Source organism: Lissotriton helveticus, chromosome 3_1 (assembly GCF_964261635.1).
Source record: "Lissotriton helveticus chromosome 3_1, aLisHel1.1, whole genome shotgun sequence".
Classification (NCBI taxonomy): Eukaryota; Metazoa; Chordata; class Amphibia; order Caudata; family Salamandridae; genus Lissotriton; species Lissotriton helveticus.
In genome coordinates this window covers 91,148,833-91,173,108 of record NC_136061.1, presented here as the reverse complement: position 1 = coordinate 91,173,108, position 24,276 = coordinate 91,148,833, and the positions used below count along the sequence as shown (strand labels likewise).

General features: G+C 40.9%; 1 protein-coding gene across 1 annotated transcript in view; it reads left to right on the top strand.

Moving 5' to 3' along the window:
* Window positions 1–24,276, top strand: part of SGSM2 (small G protein signaling modulator 2) — a 929,300-nt gene that overhangs the window by 715,260 nt on the left and 189,764 nt on the right. Inside the window, exon 11 of the mRNA XM_078683529.1 lies at window positions 3,003–3,135. Coding sequence (XP_078539655.1) covers window positions 3,003–3,135 — 133 coding nt within the window. The remainder of the gene's footprint in view (window positions 1–3,002; window positions 3,136–24,276) is intronic.

The window sequence follows — 24,276 nt, the reverse complement described above, 5'->3', positions numbered from 1 at the left end:
AGAACTGATGGCAGTCAACTACGGTAGCCAACCCAGAACAGCTTAGGGAGCTCAAACACAAGATCGAACGTTACATAGGCGATGGTGGCACTGTGCAAGTATCGAAACAGAACAACACAATATCAGCCCCTCGCCAGCCAGAGGCAACAGTGCAGCCAATACTGCACGATTGCTCTAAAGACAGGGCACTCAAACACTGCAAGTATCGAAAGCTAACAAATGGCGCCATGAGTCCTACCTAGACTGCAGCTGCACACGCGCCTCCAACCGCTTGCACATCCCCAGGCAGACGAGGCAGCAGGACGTCCGAAAATATAACGGGCAGCGCTGAAGCACCTAAGATGGCGGCCCCCACTGTGTTGCGCTCCTCCACGTGTGCTGATCTCTCTCTCCTTCCATAAATCTCACGCTCATCGGAAGGAGAGGAGCGTCAGTACCACATGATCTCCTCAGTCAATGGACATAGAAAGGGGACTGTAGAATGTTCCCAAATGGCAGTTTTGCAGCTGTTCTTTTAGCATGGTACATTCCTAATGAATTACAAAACACATTACTACATTTCTTTTTAAGGTTTTTATATGACTGACTGAGCTATACAACCTTCATTATTATGTTGAATTCTTACACAAGGTAGGAACCTTCTTTTGATACACAATACAGTTTAATAAAGAAAGGAGATGCTTGGAGAGGGCCTGTAGTGTGAGCACAGAGTTTGTATGCAGTGTGCACAGGAAGTACCGGTACCAGTACCAGTAGAGCGCTTGCCGTGATTGGCTGGTTGTTCCCAACAGGAAAGGCAGTCTGGTGAGCATATATTTACATGTGGTGGTGAAGACAGTACAGCATCAGTCTCTGTACCTGTTCATACAGTACAGCACCAGTACATACAGTACAGTATGCTAATGGCTGACAGTCAAGAACCCATCATGGCTCCAGCAGCAGCAAGAAGAAAGAAATATGAAGCCAGTTACAAACTTAAAGTTGTAAATGTTGCCATGGAACATAATAACTGTGCTGCTGCAAGACAATATGGAGTAACAGAAAAGATGGTTCGGGCCCGGAAAGCGAAGGAAAAAGCATTAAGGAGCATGCCAAGGGGTAAGTGTGCATTAAGAAGAGGCACCGCACATTGGCCAGAACTCGATAAACATGTAGCAGACATGGTGAATGAGCATCGCCAAAGCGGTTATGTAGTGACACGAAATAAAATATGTTTGTTTGCACTTCAGTGGGCCAAATCTAACCCAGATCTCAGCAACAGATTTAAGGCCACTGTATCCTGGTGTACTAGATTCTTGGGAAGGCATAATCTGGTATTGAGGCAAAAGACGAAAATTGCACAAAAATTACCTGCAGATCTTGATGCCAAAATACATAGTTTCCATCGCTACGTTATTAAGCTGCGCAATGAACATGGCTATGCGCTAAGTAGTATCGGAAATATGGATGAAACTCCAATGAATTTTGATATGGTTGCAAACAAAACTGTCCATCCAAAAGGTGAAAAAACAATTTTAATAAAAACAACAGGACATGAGAAGTCCAGTTTTACAGTGGTACTAGCATGCCCAGCTGATGGCGCCAAACTGAGACCAAAGGTTATTTTTAAAAGAAAAGCAATGCCGAAACTCAAGTTTCCTGTTGGTTGTTTTGTACATGTGAATGAAAAAGGCTGGATGGATGAAGAAGGGGTAAAGCTATGGCTTGATAATGTATGGAGCAGGCGACCAGGTGGACTTCTTAAAAAACTTAGTCTACTGGTGTGGGATATGTTCAGGGCTCATTTAACTCCCAGCACCAAGCAAAGGCTGGCAAGAATAAAAACAGATGCTGTAGTTATTCCTGGAGGATTGACATCGTTGGTACAGCCATTGGATGTGTGCCTAAACAAGCCATTTAAAGATCGCATTCGAGAACAGTGGAATGAGTGGATGGTTAGCGGTGAAAAAACATTCACAAATGGAGGAAACATGCGTGCTCCACAGTTGGATGTTTTGTGCAAGTTTTTCATAAAAGCCAAGAATGAAATCGATGCAGAAACAGTCATAAAGTCTTTCAAGAAGTGTGGCATATCAAATTCATTAGATGGCATGGAGGACGACTACTTGTGACAAGATGAAGAGGAAGCCGAAGCCGAGACCAGACCATCTGATACGGAATTACCAGATCCATACGATGACTGCTTTACAGATGTACCACAAGATCTCATTGATTTACTTATGATATCGATATCGATATGACGAAGAGGAGGATTTTGAAGGCTTTTAAAGGGAACGTCGGCAAATCCTGTAAAAATCGCTTGGAGTTATGAAAAGTTTAATCCACTTGCACTGTTTTATGTTTACCGTACATGTTTGATGACAAACAGCCTTATGTTTACAAGTGACAGTTTTTCATATGGTTCTAAATAAAAATATTGTGACTAAAGCAATATTGTTTATACAACCAATTTGTTTGAGTTCAGTCTTTGAGTGTGTACAATAAACGTTTAACACTGTCCTCTGATAAAGCCTTACTGCTCACCCACACGGAGGAGGACTAGAATCACTAATAAGCCCAAAATAAATTCTCAAAAGGGCTATGCAGGACTGCGTTGGACTGCGCTGGAAGTGGGGGTAGTCTTATACGGCGAGTACAGCACGAAACCTACATTGTATCAAGAAAAGTAGGGGGTCGTCTTATACACCGGGTGGTCTTATACGCCCGAAAATACGGTATACATAAAATGATTTAGATGTGATGGGGTGACAACTGTTTTTTAATAGCCGGTTGTGGACTCCCAAAAATGAGCGCCTTCGCACGGGATGGGAGGGCATGGACCTTGTAAAATGGGGCATCTGCTGAAAGGGACAGGACATCCCACAGCAGTGACTTGTCACTAGTTGTCACTTTGGTGTGAAGTCATTTAATGGAAGATATTTTTCCCTCTACTCATGACACCCTGAGCAAGCTTCTGAATTGTGGGTTCTGAATTCTAAATCTCATACTGTCCATTGTTTTAGGGCAAGGTCTTCCCAAAGCTTCGCAAAAGGAACAGCACCAACAAATCGTTGGATATCGAGGAAATGTTCGATGAAGGGATTGCCACAGATTACGTCTTCAGGATCATTTATGCTGGTCACAAGCATGAAAACAGTAAGTCCTTTTAGAGGTTTTTAAGCCTTGTGGTTTCAGAGGAGGATAATTCAGACGCTCAGTTCACCAGACTTACATTCCTTGATAATTGTGGATCTGTGGCAGACACCGAAGGTGTCATTTGTGTAATACTTTTCAGGTGGCCTTAACTGGTAAGATAGCTCAAGAACTTTTTGATTTGTTCAGGTGACAAGGGATCATCCACCAATTGAAACCCAAGGGATGGGCCAGCAGATTCTCTGTTCACGGTCTAGGCTGCGGCACACCCTTGCACTTCAGACCAAGTTTCTTCCAACATTATTGCTGTTTGTGTCGGGCAAGAAGTCCTTTCTGTTTGCATGCCTGTTCCTTGACAATTGTCATTGTCTGGTGTCCTACCTTTTTTCAAATATGATCCAATTTGATTTGCGATAAAGCACACTGGTTCAGCACTCCCCAAATCAAAACAGTACTCTTCAAGTAAAAAATGTTCAAGAAATCCATTCAGTCGGGCTTAAAATTTCTTTTTATTCTTTTGCTCCATACAAAACGTAGCCAACGCGTTTCGTTCTAACAGGACTTCTTCAGGGCAAGAAAGTGATTTGATTAGGTCAATAATAAATCCTACAAAGAATACGTCTTTTCTTGAAATATTTCTTATCTAGAGTTCCAGAATAAAAGGGGATTGCCACCTTGTTGTTATTGTGCTGGCCAATCCTACGTCTCTGTACTTATGCTCTTTATCAAGTCTGCGTGTTTTAGAGTTGTGCCATATTCTACATCCAATCTCTGTGGTATAAGTAATACCTTGAAAAAAGTGTGATCTTCTCGCCGCGTGGTACGTAGGCAAAGTCTACACTTGGCACAACTCTAAAACACGCAGACTTGATTAGTATTGAAGCAAGCCTATGGAGATTAGCATGTGGTCAAGTATTCGAAGAACCTTGATGGATAAGGGGAGGAAGACTGGCCCAGACACAATAAACTTTGGCTGGCACTTGCATATGGAGTCGCAAAATGAAATATTGCTATGGCGGAATGGGAGCTTGACCTAGACTGGTGCCAATAAGCGGAGAAAGTAGTGTATAAAAGTAGGGAATGACTAAAGAAATGGAAAACGAAATATGGTCCCCCTGGTGAAGCTACAGAGGTGCATAGAGAGGCCTAATGCCCATGACAGTCTGACACACTGACACACTTATCCCGCAACGAAAGACAGTAAGCCTGTTATAATCCACTCCGCGCTTAGGGTAGAATTGAAAATTTGATATTATGATTGCTTTAAGATGACTGTGATTATATAACCCCTCCAAGAAGTATCTTTGTTATCAATTCAACCTGGTTGTAAATATGTGTATAGATATTCAGCCGTGTAATATCTAATGAGCTGGTTTAATAAAACGGTTATAAGAAAAAAGAAAAGGATCGTAGAAGATAAAACTCAAGCTGGTTATCTTAGTGTAGGGTAGGGTTTCCAAATGGATCACATACACTGTGAGCATTTCTTATTCTGTAGATGACTACTAATGTGGTGGCAGGAGCTCATTTAAGATGACAGTGTTAGGAAGAAGGACTCTGGATCCTACGATGCGGCTATCCCCCTTCAGTATGTCGTCTACGACGAGAGTTTGAACCTGGTTGCTTTGGAATTCCTGCTTCTTGGGCAGATATGGATGGCGGGTTCAGTAGACACCTCTTCTGAGCTTTCACGTATGGACATGGTACAAGTTGCCAAGTGTTTGTTGCAGACTTGCATCAAGAACATGTTGGCTTCATGTAGGCTGTTTGTGTCATCTCCTTTGTGAGTGAGGTTTTCTACTGTGACCAATGCCCGGCCTGGTAGAAGTCTGATGCCTGATGCCTGTGAAGCGGCTGCTGATAGTTTTAGTCCATGGTGGGATGAAGCCTGTGTGGACGAGTTGATTGCACCTGTGTATCTCTTATGGTGCTGTAAGAATGATCTACAGTTAGAGTTTCAGAATTTTCAAAGATGGTGGCTATGTTTATGACTGCAGCATCCTGGCATATGTTGATAGCAAATCTGATGGTCATGTGTTTTGTGGCACATGGTTCCTCATGTGTCCTGGCAAAGCACTTTAAAATAATATTTTGTATTCCAGCACACAGAATGTTTCAGATACTGCACCTGATGGAGGCAACACTACTGAGTGGCCCACTTTCCCAACAAATACCTCAAAACTATAGAAAAATACCTTCATGTTCTGAGCTGACATTTTTGCCCCTGATTTCGAGTTTGTCGGAATCCAGACATTTTTTATCACTCCCGAATAATACCCTAGGGCAAGTTATTAATCATGTGGAATAAATAGGACTTATTATGAGTTTCTGGAGAATAACATGCAGATTTTGGTGGTTACAGCACCAAACTCTGCATGGTACTGTAAATACCATAGAGGTTTCCCCTATTAAAATCCAACAGGTTTGACCTGCTGAAATTTAATGAAGAGTGATATCTCGGATGTGGTAAATACAACCGGACACGGAATCTTCACCCCATTGTGCAAACGGATGTTTACGCAGGGTTTGGAAAATAACGACCAACTCACTATCAAGGCCTCATTTTTGGAGCATTTTCATTGAGATTCAAAAAATCACAAAGGTCAGTGTGTTCCAGGAAGCCAGACTCTATAACACGTGGTAAATACTTATTGTCATTGGATTAAAGCTCAGCTAATTCTCAATAAATAAAAATGGGACTCATTCTCTGTAAATGTTTTTGCTTTTGTTCAATTCATTTTAGCAATTTAGACTTTTTCCAACTTTTGTGCCCTTCCTTGCAGCTTGAGTCCTTAGGTCAAGAGTAAACAAATAACCAGCCTAATTGACCTGATGTTCAGGCAATAACCATATATTTATTTTAGATCAAATTAATTCTAGAGGTGGAAGCCAATGGCTATCACTATTGATAAACCATGGAAGTTAATTGCCATTCTAATAGAGGGGATATCCATTATTTGTAGGGTGAGTGAATGATTAGTAATTGGTGATGGCATAATTGCTGACAATGAAATTAGATATTTAACTAACCGTGAGCATAGATGCACCTATACATTGAGTTCACTACCCTACTGTCCATGTTTTTGACACTCCCAACTAATGAGAACTCTTTGAGCCTAAAAGTTGGAGTGGAAAAGCCTTGATTACCTCTGAAAAAATCACGCTGGTGACCATCTCATGCCTAACTTTCCTGCATAGATTTGATCCTCAAGAAATTATGTTGGAAAGATTTCAAGATTAGCATGAGCAGAGGAACTAGGGAATATTTAAACAGTGCATGAGCACGGTCGTTCTGGTCCCTGCTGTATGGCTGTGCCTCAATTTACTCTGTTAACAGTAGGGATTCCCTTTCTTTTGGTTATTGTGAGATTATCTTTTACATTTTTCATTTGTTAGGTGGACTCTTTTGCCAGCAATTTATTTAGCTGTTTTAATGTGTGTGTAACTATTGATCCGAGTTGCTGTTTGTTTGTGTGTTTCTTCTGTCTGCCTACCTTCACACACCAGCCAACCCCATTTCAGTGACAACAAATTGGATTTGTGATTGCCCTTATTACAAACTAGTCTAGTCTATTGCTCTGCACTGAGCATGTTTAAACCAGGCATTAGCGTGGCCGTTGAGCGGGCACACACAGCAGGAGCGACAGCCCATATGCACTGTTAACAACCCAACCGTGGACAGACAGCCTGATTTGATCCCCTGATGCACAAGATCTTACTCTGTGAGCTGTAGTAGGCTCTAGATCCTCCAGAGACTGTCTTCTTAGATAAGCGCCATACTTTAATATCTCGAGCCAAACGCCGCGATCCCGTAAAACCTAATCTTAGTTAATGCATGGCCTTGCCCAGTGTGAGATCTTTGGAATGATATCTCTAAACCTATCATTAGTCAGATCTTAGATTTACTTTATTTAACTAAAACCTGGTTAAAGCAGACATAATTACCGAATACTTATTTACTGGTTACTCCTATTCACAAAATCTGTCATTTTGATATTTAGGAATGGTGTGAGGGAGCTGTGACAAGTATATATCGGGAAGGATTAACATTTTCTGCTAAGGTGACAACAGGCCATATATACCCCGAATATATGGCTATAGTGTATCACCTCATCCTAGCATATCAACCGCCTGGTACAATAGCTGAATTTGGAAAAGAAAGGAATGGAATGGAATGGAATGGAATTAAATGCTCTAACTGCATTGCTCCATTGGCACTTCAAGTTTCTAAGTGTTTGGCATTAGGTTATTTCAGGAGTATTATCCACCTCACCCTCAGTAATTTAATTGAGTCATGTGCAGCTCTAGAATTGCTGAACTGGTGGAAGTACCTATTCATATACAGAGGGCCACTGTTGCCGCTAAACACCAACTGTCATCTACATCTTTGGCCAAGCAGAATCTTCCCAAAATTGATATGACTAATCTCTCTGTGTCCTCCTAAAAGATCTTTACTCTTTAAAGTGAACAATGACCTTTTTAACTCCTGGAATGTTTCAGATCTAAATGAAATATCTCCCCTTAAAGTGTTATCCACTCCTCACTCCAGACTCTCTCACTCCATGGTATACAAGAGCTTCGGCTGCTGCCAAGCAGGCGTATAAATCTGAGAACGCTTAGAGTTGGAGTTCCGATGCATACTTCTACCTGTAGATTCCTCACTTTTGATGACTCCACACAGGATCAGGATCTTTGCAATAGCGGTCACTCACTCCTAAGTAGCACTGACTCTATCTTGGTGCTGAAAACAGCACTTGTGTGACTTCACTGGAGCCATAAAGCACCACCCCAATGCCCTTATGTCAGTTCCTTTTTTATTCAATCTTTGACCTGGATCACAAGCTGCACTCTGTCTTCTGCAAAAGTTCCACAAAAAAGTCTGTGTAGTGCAGATGTCTCCAGTGCCAGACCCTCCTCTGGGTCCTTCCCCACAGTTTAATAAAACTATTTTTACATGGTTCAGGAAGGAGGGTCAGTGCCTTGTGGAAGAGGTCAAGTACACAGAGACTATCCTGCATTCTCATGTCTCTTTACGAGTACTGGCAAACCATGGTGGACCTAGTCGGGTAATTTTCAGATTCAGACCCAATCTAAATACCACAAATAATCATTCATGATGATGACAGTCAGTGAAGCAGTCAAGTTGCCCCCTCCTGCTGATTCAGATACTGCTGTCTGCCTGGTCCTTTGGAACGCCAGTGATAGACACTCCTCCAGATGTTGACAATGAGTGCCTTTCGGGGCCAGCAGCCCAGAAGTGAACTCATTTAATGCACTATTAAGAAAGTGGCTGAAGTACTTCATTGCTATTGAATATCCAGTCCTTCCTTTCAATGATGTTCACATGGAGCACATAAAAGCAGCATCCCTCTCTGGAGTAATCGTCATACATTTAGGAAAATCCTGGGATTTTTCCAGTAGCACCTCCCGACAGGAAATTTAAAAAGCCGTTTTTGGCTGCGAGTCTGGCCCTGAGATCTACCAGATATATATACATGTGTTGTGGGACCTGGCCAGCATGGTGGTACCAGGTTTCCCTGACAACCTGAAGGAAGACTGCAGAGGTTTTTAGGAATGTCCAGAATGCGTCTCAGCAGATCTTAAATCAGTCTAGGGCACGGTTGACTCCGTGGCCCCGGCCTATGGATCCTCTGTGACGGTTGCATGACAAAATATCGTATTGAAAAATATCAAGGCACATAAACATAGTGTCAAAGTGTTGCTTACATAAATATTGTCTTTTATACTTATAATAGGAATTACAAAAATAGAGTGTCAAAGGCAAAAATAATGTGTCAAATATATCTTGGAATGGAATGCAGGCCAAAACAAGATATGAGTAGCGTGTTTGTTGAAATAAATTGAAACTGTAAAGTTATGTTATTAAATTATTAGAGTTAAACATAACATAACAATTTAAACTTTATAGTTTTAATGAAAATTAAAATAGTAAAAGCAAACTTAATTTATTTCTATTTTAAAATGTCCACCTACTCTGAGCTTCACCAGGCTTCCCCTCCCGCTACCAACACTCTGATGTCAAGAAATTGCAAATCTCAAAAGGAACTATTTAATTTTCTTTATCCTACATAACTACTGTAATAACTACTGTAATACCTGATAACCATGAAACATTGAAAGACTATCTAGCACATTCCTGCAAAGCAACTTTTTGTGAAGCAAATCACGTAATAAAATTGGGATTTTACTGAGAATTTGTCCTGCCGAGCCTACTTTTGGAGGATTGGTTTTCTAAAATTGATCTTTTAACTCCGAACCGTTGCAAAGATTGTTGATCCTGCATTTTTTCAGACAAATTTCATTAAAAACTGAAAAAGTCTTATTCAATATCACAGCGTTGAAATGTAAAAGGTCTGAATGTGGCTTTTTATTGGGACTTTTCGATAGCTTAGATGGAAAAGAATCACATTTCAATAATATAAGTTATTTATTCTGTTGACAAATACCAGAGTATATGTGAATTTGTAGCCATACATAAAAGAGTATAGCATAAATGTCATCAGTGTAAAACTACATGGTAGGATATTATCAAAAGCTTGTGACAGCATAATACACTTCATATTAATAACACGCTATATTGGTTTGCAAACAATCGAAGTTATGGTGCAATTCAACAAAGTGAATCCACTGGCACAACAAAACAAGGCAAGGATATAAAATCCAAGTGAGATGTGCTACTATACAAATTAAGTAGTGAGGTTCTGTGAAGTAGGATGAATCATTTGCACAATACATATCATTCAATACATGAATTCACTTATTTGGCGGAGAAATGACGCTCTCACCAGAGGAACGACTATGGACAGGTTTAATTACCTTCCACCATCTACGCAAATGCTTCCATCAAGCGTTCTGAAAAGACCAAAAGGCGACTCTAGCAGTGTGATATAACACTACCTTCTTTAATAAACAATGCACAAGTCTGCTCATTGCCATCCTACCAAACTGTACTGCATTGTTTAAAAATATGTCTGTAGTTGAATAAATTAGTGCTACATTTCCAGAACTTCTCAGTTTTAAACAGACCTAACGTAAAGAGAGTGGTGAGTCCATCACTGTTTTTGTTGAAATGCTGTATTATGTAAGTTACTGGCAAATTTGTACTCATTTTGATGGTGCGCTCTAAGATTTTATTCCATTCCTCAATAACTAATTGATCAGATGGCCCCTTATTCAATGTATTCATCTCATTCAAAATGTGTCCTGTTTCCTGATCAATGAAGTGTTTTAGCTATCATGACTATGGATATGACACGTAATCTTATATCAATTGCACCTCAGAACAATTCCATATTTGGTAAGGATTCATCACTGAAGGATCAAAGGATGGCTGGAGCACAGGTGCACCAAAGCTAAGGTTCTTCAGAGATTTGTGTGCCAAGAGAGAAGCGGCCGCTACTGAGACTCCTCGGAAGGTAATATCCTTCAAAGAAGGAGACTTCATGTCAGAAACATGACTGTCCGACATTTGTTGCAGAGTACCCTGTCCTCCATGTAGTAAATCAGACTATAAGAGTCTGATTTAGACTCTAGCAGGATATCTGACACCCATCGGGTGGTCGATGTAATTACCTTTACCACCCCGTCGGTCTAGTGCCTCCCATATTTACAGATCTTGGTTGCCACTGCTGGGATCTCTGTACCTTCAGGGGTTCACCCATCACGGCATTAAAGGCACTGAAATGTTTCTGAGCACCTGCCATGTTTCAGGTGGTCTCTCACAAACATTTTTTATTTTCCAAAAACAAACTTCCAAAGCAGGAATTTGTTTTTGAAAAACAAACAAAAACTAATGACCCTGACACCCTGGGATGTCCAACACGTGAGGATTATTTTAAAAAATATATAAACCATTTCAGGACAGCCAGGATTTCCCTGTCAGTCCCAAACTGAAAAACGTCTAATGCCCCCACACCTAGGGCTGCTACTTGTTCGGGCCATGGGTGTAGAGTGTAAGATAGCCGAGCCAGCGGGGTGACCGCCGGCGGAAACCTGATCGTCTGCCTGACTCAAGATAAAGCAAGTTGACGGTGAATTTGGCGGACAAGGTACTCTGCCACACTAGTAGTGGAGAATCCTGTCTGGCAAACTCTAAATGAGGCCCTACGTTCTTACGGATAGACGCCCCCTTGTTGCCAGGACAATGGCGTTTTTCTTTCCACTGTAAACTGCTTTGGAGTCAAATTTAATTCTAAACTTAGTGGGATGCAGCAAATCAGTTTGTGTTGTATGTTCAGTGTCTTTAAGTGCTATAGTGATTATTACTATGGATTGTAAATCATAATTTGATTTTCTACTTTGCAGAAATGTTTACGGTAGCCTGCACCGTTATTTCCTAGAGGTGGTAGCAGGATGGCTCTTTTTCTTCTTTTAGCAAATTCTCTCCTATTTTGAGCTGAGGGTCAGTTTACATGGCAGCTCCAGTTAGTGGTGATGTTGATAAACTATAAATCAAATAAAGTAGTCCGTTGTGTGTCTATATGTTTTAGTCTTGACACCTTGAGCCTGTCCAAATAGAAAATATATGCAGACTTAGAGAGTAAAGTACGCATGTATTTCTTAACATAACATTTAGTGTTCTGAATTCCTTGTACAAAGGTTTTCAGATACTAAATCTTTCAGCAAGGTCTTGACATCTTGGGAATTTGAGCTTTTTATTTATATTATTGTTGATTGGTGGATGGGAAGCAAGACAAACGTCTCTGAATTACTGAAAAACTTGCTTCAAAATTGTGAAAATTACTTGTGTTGTATTCGCCTTTGCTGTCGCAACAACGTTAGCAACCCACATCTTTTATTTTTCTCATGCTCCTTTTACTTATTTTCTTCGAGAAGTCACAATTAACTACCACCACTTAAGTGCCAGTCGCTCCGCCTCTGTTGACGATGACGAGGAAGAAGAGGATAGGCTACACGCCATGCTGTCCATGATCTGCTCTCGGAACCTCACAGCACCTAATCCGATGAAAGGTTGTTACCCCTCCCCTACCCTCTCCTTCCCTGATCCCAAATTTTGCAATGCTCTGGCAGCGCACCATAGTGATCACGGCATCAGTGCTGGCATTATTAGCTTCCTGGAAATCAGTTAAACCCGCAAGTTCCACAGTTCAGCTTCCAGCAGGGGGATTAAACAGCTTGGGAATGTTACAATTGTTACAAAGCTCCTGGGCAATCAAAAAGCATCAAAGTATAGAATTTAATGGATTGATCATACTCAGACTCCCTAAAGGACTTTTTTGGAACTCTCCAAAGGCCTGGCAAGGTTTTACTGAGAAACCTGAAATTCGTCTGCTTAACTTATAAGAAAATTGAAAATTTACATTTTATAGTCAGTCTAAATATGGCGCCCCCTAACTCTTGCAAAGTTATTGTGTGCATAATGTTTTCTGTTAATGAACGAAACTGTTAGGGGAGGTTTTTACAATTTTATTTAAAACTATAGTTACATTTATTTTGTGTTTTTAATATTTGGACAGTGTTTTTTTAATGCGATAATCAGTGTTCTACTTTTATACTTAAATAAAACTATTAACATCTTTCTTCTCACTTTTTGGAGGACAGAATCAGTTAACTGTCGCCTGTGCACTTAGACGAAAACTTAATATTAGGCTGAGGATGGGTACTTTGGTAATAATGTGCAAACTGTAAGTTATGGCAGTCAGGTCAAGCATTCAAAACACAAAACGATGGAAAACTTTTGAAGCAGTCTTGAAGATTAAGATAAGAGGTTGGGTATTCCTCAACACCATCTGGTTATCAGTGTAAACACCGGTTTTGCACTGGTCGGTCAGTGTAGAATTTACTGCAAACCTATCGCACTGAAGCCGAGCAAATGCATACAATTTGGCCCTGGATCATCTTCATCAAATCTGTGCTAAGAGGAAGATGATGGTGTATGCCAGTGACTACCCATAATAAGGCCATTCGGAAAGATACTTTGGATCATATCACACATGCTAGATTAGACCATGCTTTAAACGGGGGAAAAAAATAAGAAAACTAGTCATATTTTTGGTAAATCAACCTGTGGTGTGACCTGAGCATGAGATGTGGGTGTCACCCCCTGCGTTGTTGCTTTGACTTTGCAAAGCATTCATTACATGTTCACTGCAAGTGCTCGCAGTTGGGTCTCTCATGGACTAAGCTTCTCATACTTATGACTCCGCTGAGCAAGCAGAGTATGCATCTAACATAGCATGTAGAAGCCTGGAATTGCATACAGGGACCTCCATCTTTAGGAATCAGCCGAAGTTCAGTTCAGTGTACATTTACAGTAAAATTTGACATTTTAAAAAGATTGAAGAACGCAATTATCCTCAGACCTATCTTTTTTTAACTAGACAAATTTTACTACCGATCAACAAATTGGATACATAAAACCGCTAAGTCGCTTGGCTTTAAGGAAATATCTGAATGAAAATTCAGTACCAATTGTTGACTTTTTGTAATTTTGCACCATATGTTTTCATTGGTTGCTCGGCTCATCATCCAGCACCCATTTTATGTTTTGGTGCTAGTTTTGCTCATCGCATTTATTCAACGGGTGAAAGTAAACTAAGCTTAAAGTGTGAATGGCATCATTTAGAAATTTGGCTAGTTGCTCAAAAACAAAATTGCCATATTTGCAAAGTTTCTGTCTGGCCCCCTCAGCCGTAAAATGCATACTAGATGGTAACTAAAATATAAAACTTGGCTTGCCTAACGGAGACCTCCTCTAATTCCAAAATGTTCTGCTGATTTTTCTAATAGTACTTTATTACGAGGTCATACAATTCTTGAAAGTCTCGTTTATCAGATTAAAAATACCGCTTGCAGGCTAAGAACTACTGCAGGAATAAAAAATATAGAATTCAGAGTGAAACAACAAGTATATGATAAAATGAGTGTTGTGTGAAGGAAACAGTATGTAAAGCAAACCTCAACTTTAAAGGGCAATCTTGGTGTATCAGACTATCCCTATAAAAGGTTTGTTGTTCGCTCTGAAGCAAATGCCGTATTGCATTTGTAAGCAAGTATAAATCATATGTAGCCTTGCTACCAGATTTCTTGTAATTTTATCCATGGCAAGCTACCTTCCACCAATAGGCAAGTTTATGAAGCCTACATTTCCGGTTTGGAAAGCAGGACTTCCAGCAATGAGATTATCTGATCAGAGTTGTGTAGCGCGATGCATGCCGATAAAGTACAATGTAGAGGTAGAAGAAATGTGCGCAAAACTGCACAGCTATTGCATCATCATAGGAAGTCACCCACAAAGTAGAAGTTCCAGTTCATTTAACACTGTGCAGCCCTGTTTTTTTTTTCTTTGCCTGTTAAGTGGTAAATATAGCCTCCTTTTAGGTAGTAGGGAGAATAGCCCTGGCTCCCTTTCAAATGCAAATGTCAGATATCTTTTAAGTAAACACAACTCTTATGTACAACCAAAACCTATATTGATTGTTTTGAGCATCTTTACCCAATGGAGTAGAGTAACATTGAAAGCCGAATGAAGAAATTAAAGTCGACTTCCAGACAGGGCATGTGAGATGCCCCATGCAGTGGAACATTTATTTGACAAGCCTATTTATATATTGCAAAGTTGTCTTATGTGAAAACAGCAGTCTATAGTGTATCTTGGGTTCTCCTGATTTAAATCAGCTTCTGGAGTAAGCATAACACCCATAAGTGAAGACAGACTACATGAGACAGCTAACAGCCACCACCCACTTTTAAGTCTTACATTTAGCTGGAATGAGCATGGGCTGCTTCAGACCATCTGATGGAAACATAACAATGGACCTTACAGGAAGGGTGCTAGGATGCAATAACAGGAAGTCATCAAAGCAAAGTAGCACATGCAGTGAAGAAGTCCTCCCAAACCGTACACTCTGTGTCTGCCCCAGCAGAAGAATGATATCATGTGACAGGAAGAGCACTATCACATGACAGGAAGTACTGAGTGGCAACATTCCACATTCCTTGAGTGCCGCAGTACTTCTTGTATCCCTGTACGTCCACCCACAGACGGAGACTCATGGGTGGGTCGCTATATCACGACAGGAAGTCCTGGTGGCAGCATTCTGCATTCCTACAGAAGGGGTGCCCGGGTCTCACATGCTTGGCACTATGTCCCATGAAAAGAATTTCTGATTAGCAGTATTACACATCTTGTAACGTCAACTTATGTAGGAGTCCTGTCGGTATATTAATGCATCCGTCAACACTAAACGCATGACACAATTTGTGTAGTGTGTAAAGGTCATCTGTGAAGGCAGAATTGATGATAATAGAATGTTTTATCTCAACCCTAAAGATGGAGCACTTTCTCTTGGCCTCGTTCATAGTACTGATGTCTGATACAACAACTAGCGTCTTTTTGGAACATCCAAATATAACCAATTCAGGAGATTTTCAACATCTGGGCTGATACTGCCATGTTACCTTCAACGAAAAGAAATCTCTGTCAGTAGGCTGCAATCTCTGACTTTGAAGCAATTAGCGGCATTTCATACTCTTAGTCTGTGTGAACAAACAGCGAAAACGTTATCAATTAATCAGCCCCACTGCCAATCAATTGATCAGCCCCACTGGCAGTGTTCTAAACGGAATGCAGCATGACTGTCTTTCCATAGACATTATGCTCTTTTTTCAGATCATCATTATCCCAAAAATGTTCAGTAAGAAGAACTGCAGTCTGTTCGATAGATGCTACTTATTTAAAACATGACCTCTATCTGATATCTTTATTCTCTGAACTAGTGATTGGGCTGAGCCACAAAATCGTGAAAAAACTATTTGAGTAAGGCATTATATGTTAGACAATAATGTTTGTGAATAATACCTCAAATTGATTAGACCCGAACCTGCACTCACAGGTAAATTATTTTGACAATTAATATATGTAAGTAAAGTTATCTTGGCAACAACTCCATAGGCACCTCAAGCTGATTAGACCTGCAAAGCTTTTTTATTTCAAAGAAGGAATTGACATCTCTTGACTCACAAAAAAGTATTCTGACACATATTCAGTGATATTCACAACACTGGTGCTGCTAAGCTAATTGTAATAAACCTCCAAGATAGATACAGTTTTATAGCTGAACAGTTTGTTGCCCAGCACATAAAGTCGCTGTTTTGCCTTGTGGGGAGTACACAAGACGCTCAACAACTCATTGGATGCCATAGGCACAACTCTCCATTCATCAAGCATTTCTTTCACTCTCCAGGGGAGAATTTGCTATGTTATGTTAGGAAAACCTCTAAAGCGCCCGATTTATTGGCACTGTGACTGCCAGGAGGGACAGGAGAGAGAGCGAGAGCGAGAAAGAGAGCTTAGGTAATCAAACCCTTGCTTAAAAATCCAGGCCTTCAAAACTTCCTGAACCTCATGATTTTCCCATCCAAGAATCTTGAAGTAGATTGAACCATTACAGGTAGAATGTTTCCTATAGCCTCTATCTCGGCCTTCCAAGGCACCAGCTAGGACTCCAGTGGCTCGAAAAGGAGACAGTCAGATCATTGCTTCATCTTAAATGCTGGCACACATTGCCCCAGCTAACACTTCTTGCATTGGGTGTTGCTACGAGAAAGGATCTGCTTTAAAACATTGCATGGTACACACGCCCACTCCCTAGCTCAGACTGAATTCAATGGAGATTTCACCTATACTATCTGAAAAGACTGTTGAGGTGGGCAGACCATAGGCTCCTGTTGGTGCGCAAGTTAATAAAGCCTACACTGGAGATTGCACCTTGTTTGTGCTAGCTGCAAAAGAGTGTTCTACTCTTCCATGGAGAATAAAACAGATATATAGCCTTTCGAACATTGTTTAGTTGGTTGTTGTTTCTTTATCATCAGAACAGCCTGATTTAGCCTTTTAAGAGAGTTGAGTTCTTTGAAGGAGGTGCCCAGCATGCCAAGGCGTAAAAGTAATTAAATTAGCATCAGGCCGGTATTTAGTGAGTTACAACACCTAGTGGAATATTTTAGCAATTTTTTCACTAAAAAGGTATCTTTTCGAATTTAAGAAATTGTTATATCTCCCTTAGCACAGCATGTTGTCGTTGTAGCCTCACCGGCCACAGAAAGTATAATTTGTTTATGGACTGCCAGTTAGATGTGTTGAATATGGATGTATTACAGCTGGACAAATTTCTAAGTTAGAGAAACTTACACTGCTGAACCCAGACAGATGAATCTCCAACTTGATGAAATTCTTAATTGACCAGTGCTCGTTGTGTTGAAAGAAAAAAAACGACTCCGTCTAAAATCCTGTTTCAAGATTAGGAAAAGTAAAGCAAATTAAAAATTCCAAACTCCTAAAAATGCTAACAAAGGAGGCATTGAAATTCACAACAAAAAAGGAAGTAATGAGAGGAGAAGAAAATAAAATGGTAAATTGAAGATGTTGGGCTAAAACATTTTCTCTTCTATTTCTATTGTGATCAAACTATACCGGAGAAACATGGATGTCAAGCAAAAAAGAGCCCAAGAAACTAGTAAAGAGGAAAATAAAACGCTGGTGATGGGAAGAAGTAGTCGGATAGTTATGGTAGGAGGACGAGAAATTAAAATAATCCCATTCAAACAAAAAAAATGTAAAACGGGTTCAGCAAAAATGGCAACATGGGATAGAGGGAAGATGGGACGGGAGAGGGTAAAGCAAGTGGATTTCAATAGTTTAAAATACAAAAATTATAGTGAGCATGTACAGAAGTTGTGATGAAACAAAGATAATGAAAGGGGGGACCAGAACCATTGTACTATAGAAAATAGATAAATGAGTAAAGACAGAGTTGACTTTAATCGGTCTTGACAATCGAATTATAAATGCAGATTTCCCCAAAGTTGAATCATCAATATCCCTTTTAATTTACAACTCATTGTATCTTTTAAACATATATAATAAATTATTAATACACAGCAAAGACAAAGAACCAAGATTTCCAAATCTAAATTCCCTGGGATAAACTTTTTAAGAAGATACTTTGTTAAAAGGATAGTGCAGTTCTATCACAGCCTCATTTAGACTAGCGCTTAAGAGTTTATAGCCAAGTTTAAAACAACACTTTCTTTGCACATAATGTCAGCACTGCTGTTTTCTGGTTTGCTTGCCATTGCTTTTACGTTTTTGCAACATGCTTGACTTGTGCATGTGGCCACAGGTGCAGATGTGTAATGACCAAAACATCAAATAAATTGACTATTAAAATGAAGATGCTGTTCACTTATAATTCTTCAATGATTCCGTACCTTTCATCTCAACGCCTAGGTCCTGTGGGGTTCTGCTAGCTACATTCATCCATTTATTTTTTGTTTGTTTCTTAAACATTTTCTTTTGATCTTCGAAAAAATGCAATCTAAAGTGACACAAAATTGCCGCTTGCTTGGGTATTCCTTCTCCTTTTATTTGATCCAATGAGAAGTCGCGTTAAACCCTCGCTCCTTCAGCTCCCTCCCTGAAGAATTAAGGTGAAAAGCATTTTTTCATTCTCCTTTCATTTTCTTGGCATGTTTGCTTTGCATGCTCCTGTGCCTGTGCCTGTTTTTGTTTCTAATAACTTTTCTTTACTAATGTTTGGCACACCCACGTTTTATACTGCGCTGTCTTATTGATTGGCTGAAGGCCCTCCTAAAGTCAGGATTTGCTTTTTTTATGTTGCTTCTACCTGACATTGTTCATGTATTGCTTCAAATTGTTACTGGTCCATATTTTCCCTTGTCTCCCAAACAATTATATATTTTTTGTGTTACTTTATTCGTAGCCGTTAGTGTGGATCTTTACTAATACGCATGTCTGCATCAGAATGGTGTAAATCTGTACACAATAGTGAACTATTATAGGAGAATCAAAGGAATTCTAGCTTACCACTCCAAAAGACACTTAAAAAAAGTAAATACTATCTAGCATTATCCAATATAACAAATTTGCTGAGTTGTGTAGCATCCTTTTTTTTTCCCTGCATCAGTTTAGTGTGATGTTCCAAATTATTTACCTATAAGGTTAAGTCTATTACCATATGCACATCTTGTGGGTGCACACAACTTCTAGAGTAGTCCAGTCCTGTGTACAGATTTTACCATTAACTATGCAAGTTCACTGCGGAACCTACAAGTTTCCACCAACATGTCCTTACTTATAAGCAGGTCATTGTTTTAACTTGTGTGATTACTAATGAGCGAGGAATCTACTTTGAACATGTGTTTTCACTAATAAGCATGGATGGTTTCTTATGAATCCCACAACATTTCATACAATAAGAATCATTGACCTTAATTAATCTCATGGGGTGAGCTGAAAATCAAGTGTGATTCCATGGTGTTATGAGCTTGTTTCGGTTGTTGTGATGCTCATAGTTTCTCAATAAACATCAAACATCGTAGATGTACACTTGATGCCAGATGTTTTGTTTTGTTTCTCAACATATGAAATAAATATATTGTAGTAGAGATAAATGCCTCTACAGAATATGTTTTTAGAAAGTTTTGCAGATGTTGGGTTGATAAGCATTCTTGACCGTTAATAGTTCTCAATGGTTACTGGCAGTCAGCCATGGATAACCATGGAGGGAGGGCCATTGCAGTTTCACCCTTGATGGGCTTGATTAAAGATTTGTGGCTGTGCTGCAAGAATACTGCTGTAGTGTACAAGCACCTTGGCCACTGCACAGGTGTGATGTGCTGCTTTTGGAGTTTCCTGCTATATTGTGTTGTGTTTTTTCAGCTGTGATGTTGCGTAGTTCCTATAAACCTATATAGAATCTGCGCGTTTAGACAACATACACTGCTGGATTGGTGTCCCGACTGATTGCCAACACCCCTACCGAGTATCTTAGCCTGTATACCAGCCAGCTCGCAGTGCTCCTGTAAACGTCTCTTACCAAGGAGAGAAGAGTTCTTGGCAACTATCCAACATGACAACTCTGTCCCGTAAGGAATCGTGGAAACAGTACAGTACTTTTTGCTCAGTCACTTTTGTTCACTTTGTCTCAGAGAAATACACAAATCAAATGGTAGGGAAATTTTTCAATAAGTATTTATTGAACCAGCGTCATTCTACTGTATAATAGGTGTGCTGAAACAACCATAAGACAGACACAGATATAGATGATTGTAAGCACCGAGTAAAAGGGTGGTACATTCCTATCATAGTGCTAAAGCAATGACTACAGGCAAGTATAAAAAATACATGACAGTAATAATCCGTACTCCTCCTATGCAACCCTAACTAGATGTACCTAAGTGTACCTAGCATGTATGTAGGTGTAGAGCCAAGAATCTTTCTAGGATAAAGTGAACCTCATTACCTGAAGTGAGAGACTGTGGGACCCTGTTTTGGTCTCGAGATGGACACCCTGCGAGGGATGTCGGACCACTACTTGCTGGAGTGTCTGCGTTGATGGATTAAAACCATGATCTCTTGACTTGGTAATAGTATTCTGCATCATTCAGAAACTCTGTCCATCACCACCTCCCTTTTCCAAAATCGGTTTTATCCACACTATGTGTGGGAGGGTATGCTCAGACGTGAGTCCCTTGCTCAATGCACCATCAGGCTTCAATCAAGCCGGGCCGAAGAAGGCTGTGATGCCAGAAACCGGTCCCCGGAAGCTTGTTTCCTTCCCAGTATAAGAATTGGCTTGGTAGTTTGGTTTGCCCTGTTCCCATCATGCCCTGGGACAGGAACAGACTAATTTGCATATAGCCAGGTTCTGAGCTGGGGTGGTGCATTGAGCTAAAAAACGTTGATGGATTAAAACCATGATCTCTTGACTTGGTAAGAGTATTCTGCATCATTCAGAAACTCTGTCCATCACCACCCCCCTTTTCCAGCATGGAAGTCCTTTTTCTCATCTGTCTGTCTTTTTTTTTTTTTTAGACATTTGTAAAGCGCGACTATCACCATTGCAGGCATCCTGGCGCTGAGAGATAAAAGAGACCGGAATGAGAGCGGGCTAGCAAGGGAATAGCCATGTTTTAATCCTCCTTCTGAACGGGAGGAGTTCACTGATGTGCCTAATCTCGATAGGGAGAGTGTTCCATAGTCTGGCGGCAGTCACTTCGAAGGATCTGCCACCGGCTCTGACCTTCCTGAATCTAGGAACAACTACCAGTTTAGCGTCAGAGGATCGAAGCTGTCTGGTTGGAGTATACCAGGCAAATTTTAGATTGCAGGGGGGCTGGGCCAGCTCCATGGAGAGCCCTAAAAACTATACAGAGGGCCTTGAAATGAATTCTCTGCCTTATGGGAAGCCAATGCAGTTTTGCCAATGCGGACGCTCCATGAAAACTTCTCGGCAACCCCAGAGCCAATTTAGAAGCAGCTGATTGGACCCTCTGGAGCCTGTCCAGCAGGAACTCAGGGGACTCGAGCAGGAGGGCAGTACAATAGTCTAAACTGCTAAGGATGGTACATCTGACCACTTGAGCGCGGGCATAAGTAGGTAAGAGGGGCAGGACTTTCCTTAGGGAGCGAAGGATGGCAAAGCAACAGGCAGACGTTTTTTGAACATGCGTCTCCATGCTGAGCCTCTAATCCAACATGACCCCAAGGATGCGAACAGATTCCACCGGCCGTACATTAGCCCTAGTTTCCGGGGGCCAAAAATTAATTGGGAATGGTTGGGGAATCCTAGTACCTGCACTGAAAAGCACCTCCGTCTTTCCTGCGTTAAACTGAAGGGAGTTATCCTTCAGCCACCTAGACGTTTCACGCAGACAATTGTGTAGAACCTCCACGGAAGTTGAGTCCTCGCCTTCCAGGGAGAGGATCATCTGCGTGTCGTCGGCATAGTTCACAATCCTGATGCCGAAGCTTTTGATGAGAGAGATCAGAGGTCAAAGGTAAATATTAAAAAGAATTGGGCTGATTGCAGAGCCCTGAGGGACTCCATGTGTTACCAGGGAAAAGGCTGACTGGAAAGGTGTCATGGAAACTGCTTGCTGCCTATCCTGCAAAAAAGAGTGGAACCAAAGCAGCGCGGTATCTCTCACTCCTGCCTCCCACAGCCGCCGCATTAGAATCTTATGGTTCACCGTGTCAAAGGCGGCAGACATATCGAGCAAGATCAGGAACGCTGCCTGTCTTCTGTCTGCACGCCTTTGAAGCTCGTCCATAGCGGTGATGAGAGCTGTTTCGGTCCTATGGGCAGGCCGAAAACCGAATTGTTCCCCATCTAATAATAGATGGCGTTCGAGATGGTTGGAAAGAGTGTTGCTGACCAAACGCTCAACTATCTTGGCGGGGAAAGGCAACAGGGAGATGGGCCGATAGTTCTTAGAACAGTCAAGGTCTAAGGAGGGCTCCTTTAACAAAGGAGAAACTAACGCACGTTTCCAATGTCTCAGCAAAGATACGGTGTTTATATACCCAAAGCAGTACCCTCAGGGGATATTCCTTGCTGTATCATGTCAGACAAGGACGACGGAAAGAATGACCCTTATACATAGGTATTATGCAGGAAATGGTAGTCCTGCTGGGTTTCTAAGAATCCTCGTGCACAATGAATGAGGCTAGTTTTTTGGAGACAACCACATGTCATTTAGACATTACCGTAACTAAGTTAAAGGTCAGTACTAAGGACCGTTATGCAATATAATGTCAGGGGAAATATAGGTGAAAGGTTTGGCTGCTACCTGAGCCTATATCATGCATCTATAAGAAACATGACACCCACTTCTCATCCAACTGGACGACATACCAAAAAGGTCTATAAATGTATTTTTAAAAACTACACAGACAAATAACTAGTCCATTAAAAGAAATAGGCTAAAAATGCTAAAATTCTAGTATAAGCTGTAGAAGTCCATTAAAATATGTTCGTATATATGGTCCGAACAACTATGAGTGCCTGAAAGCCATGCTATTCAGCAAGAAAAGATAACAAGTGTTTTTGTTTGAAAATTCCAAGTTTGGCTGTTTTGAAAAAGGCCAAATTTTTCCCAGCACACCATGAGAAAAATGTTTATGTATCCTGTGTGGGAGACATAACATCACTGCTGCTTGCCATCACAGATGACAATCTCTGCAACACCTCACAGATTAGGTCAATTGAGCACAGATGATCTTCTGCTGTGTATGGTATCCATTACTTGTGTGCCTGTGGATGAGCTGGTCTCCGTTTCAGCATCCCGTGGTGGCTCTAAGAATGCCAACATCAACATAGGAATATGCTGAGGACACAGCAGTACATGGGCCTTTAACGGGTTCAGTAATGCATCCACGTCTGGTGGCGCAACCGATGGAAATGTTAGACAGAGAACCAATACGTATTCTTGGCCGCAGATTAGGCATGGGAGGACAGGCAGAACACAGTCAATCCAGACTGGTCGAAATTATAGAGCCAAGACTCGCTCAGTTCCCGAAGTCGAGGTGTGCCCAGATGGAGTACCAAGCAATCACGGTATTGGCGCTCCAAGACGTTTTTTCCATCTCCTTGGTGACTGGGACATCCATTGCATAGCAGATAGATATCAGAAAAATTACAATCGGGTATCCTGCATTTAGAAACAGGATCAGCGGATGTCCTCTAAAAATGCTTCCGAATATGGAGTGTATAAATGCTGGAATCACACCGAATACTGTCTGAAATGTGCTTAACAGTCCAGAAACTATGGTCTTAAGTAAGTGTACTATACCCTTTGTATCATATTGTACCATTTCTGTGAAATGGAAAGGGCAGTTTGTTCGTACAAGTGCCTGTATCTCAGCAGAGGACCTTGCAACCTGGAGATCTAAAGTCTCTCGGGCAGAGGTTAAGGGCACGGTTTTGTGTAGAAGCATGGCTTTCATTTGGCTCAGAGTATCAACCCGTATCAACCTGTATAAAGAAAATATTTGTGTGGGTCAGTCAAAATAATATTTGCATACAACAAGTAACCCTGGAGCTTACAGTGACAAGATATGCATTCCACAACAACCTTGATCATACAGCATCAAGTAACTCCCATTCGAGAGCAACCTGAATACCAGATTAATCACGTCAGCTGGATAACCTTTCAAATGACAGGATAAGTTTGCAACTTAACGGTTACAGGCCTCGTGAAGCATGATAACCTGGCAGATGAGAGATCCACTTAAGGAGTTTTCGCAGTCTGTACCGCTTAAAAACACTTCCATGTCCCCACTCCTGCCTTGAAATCTAT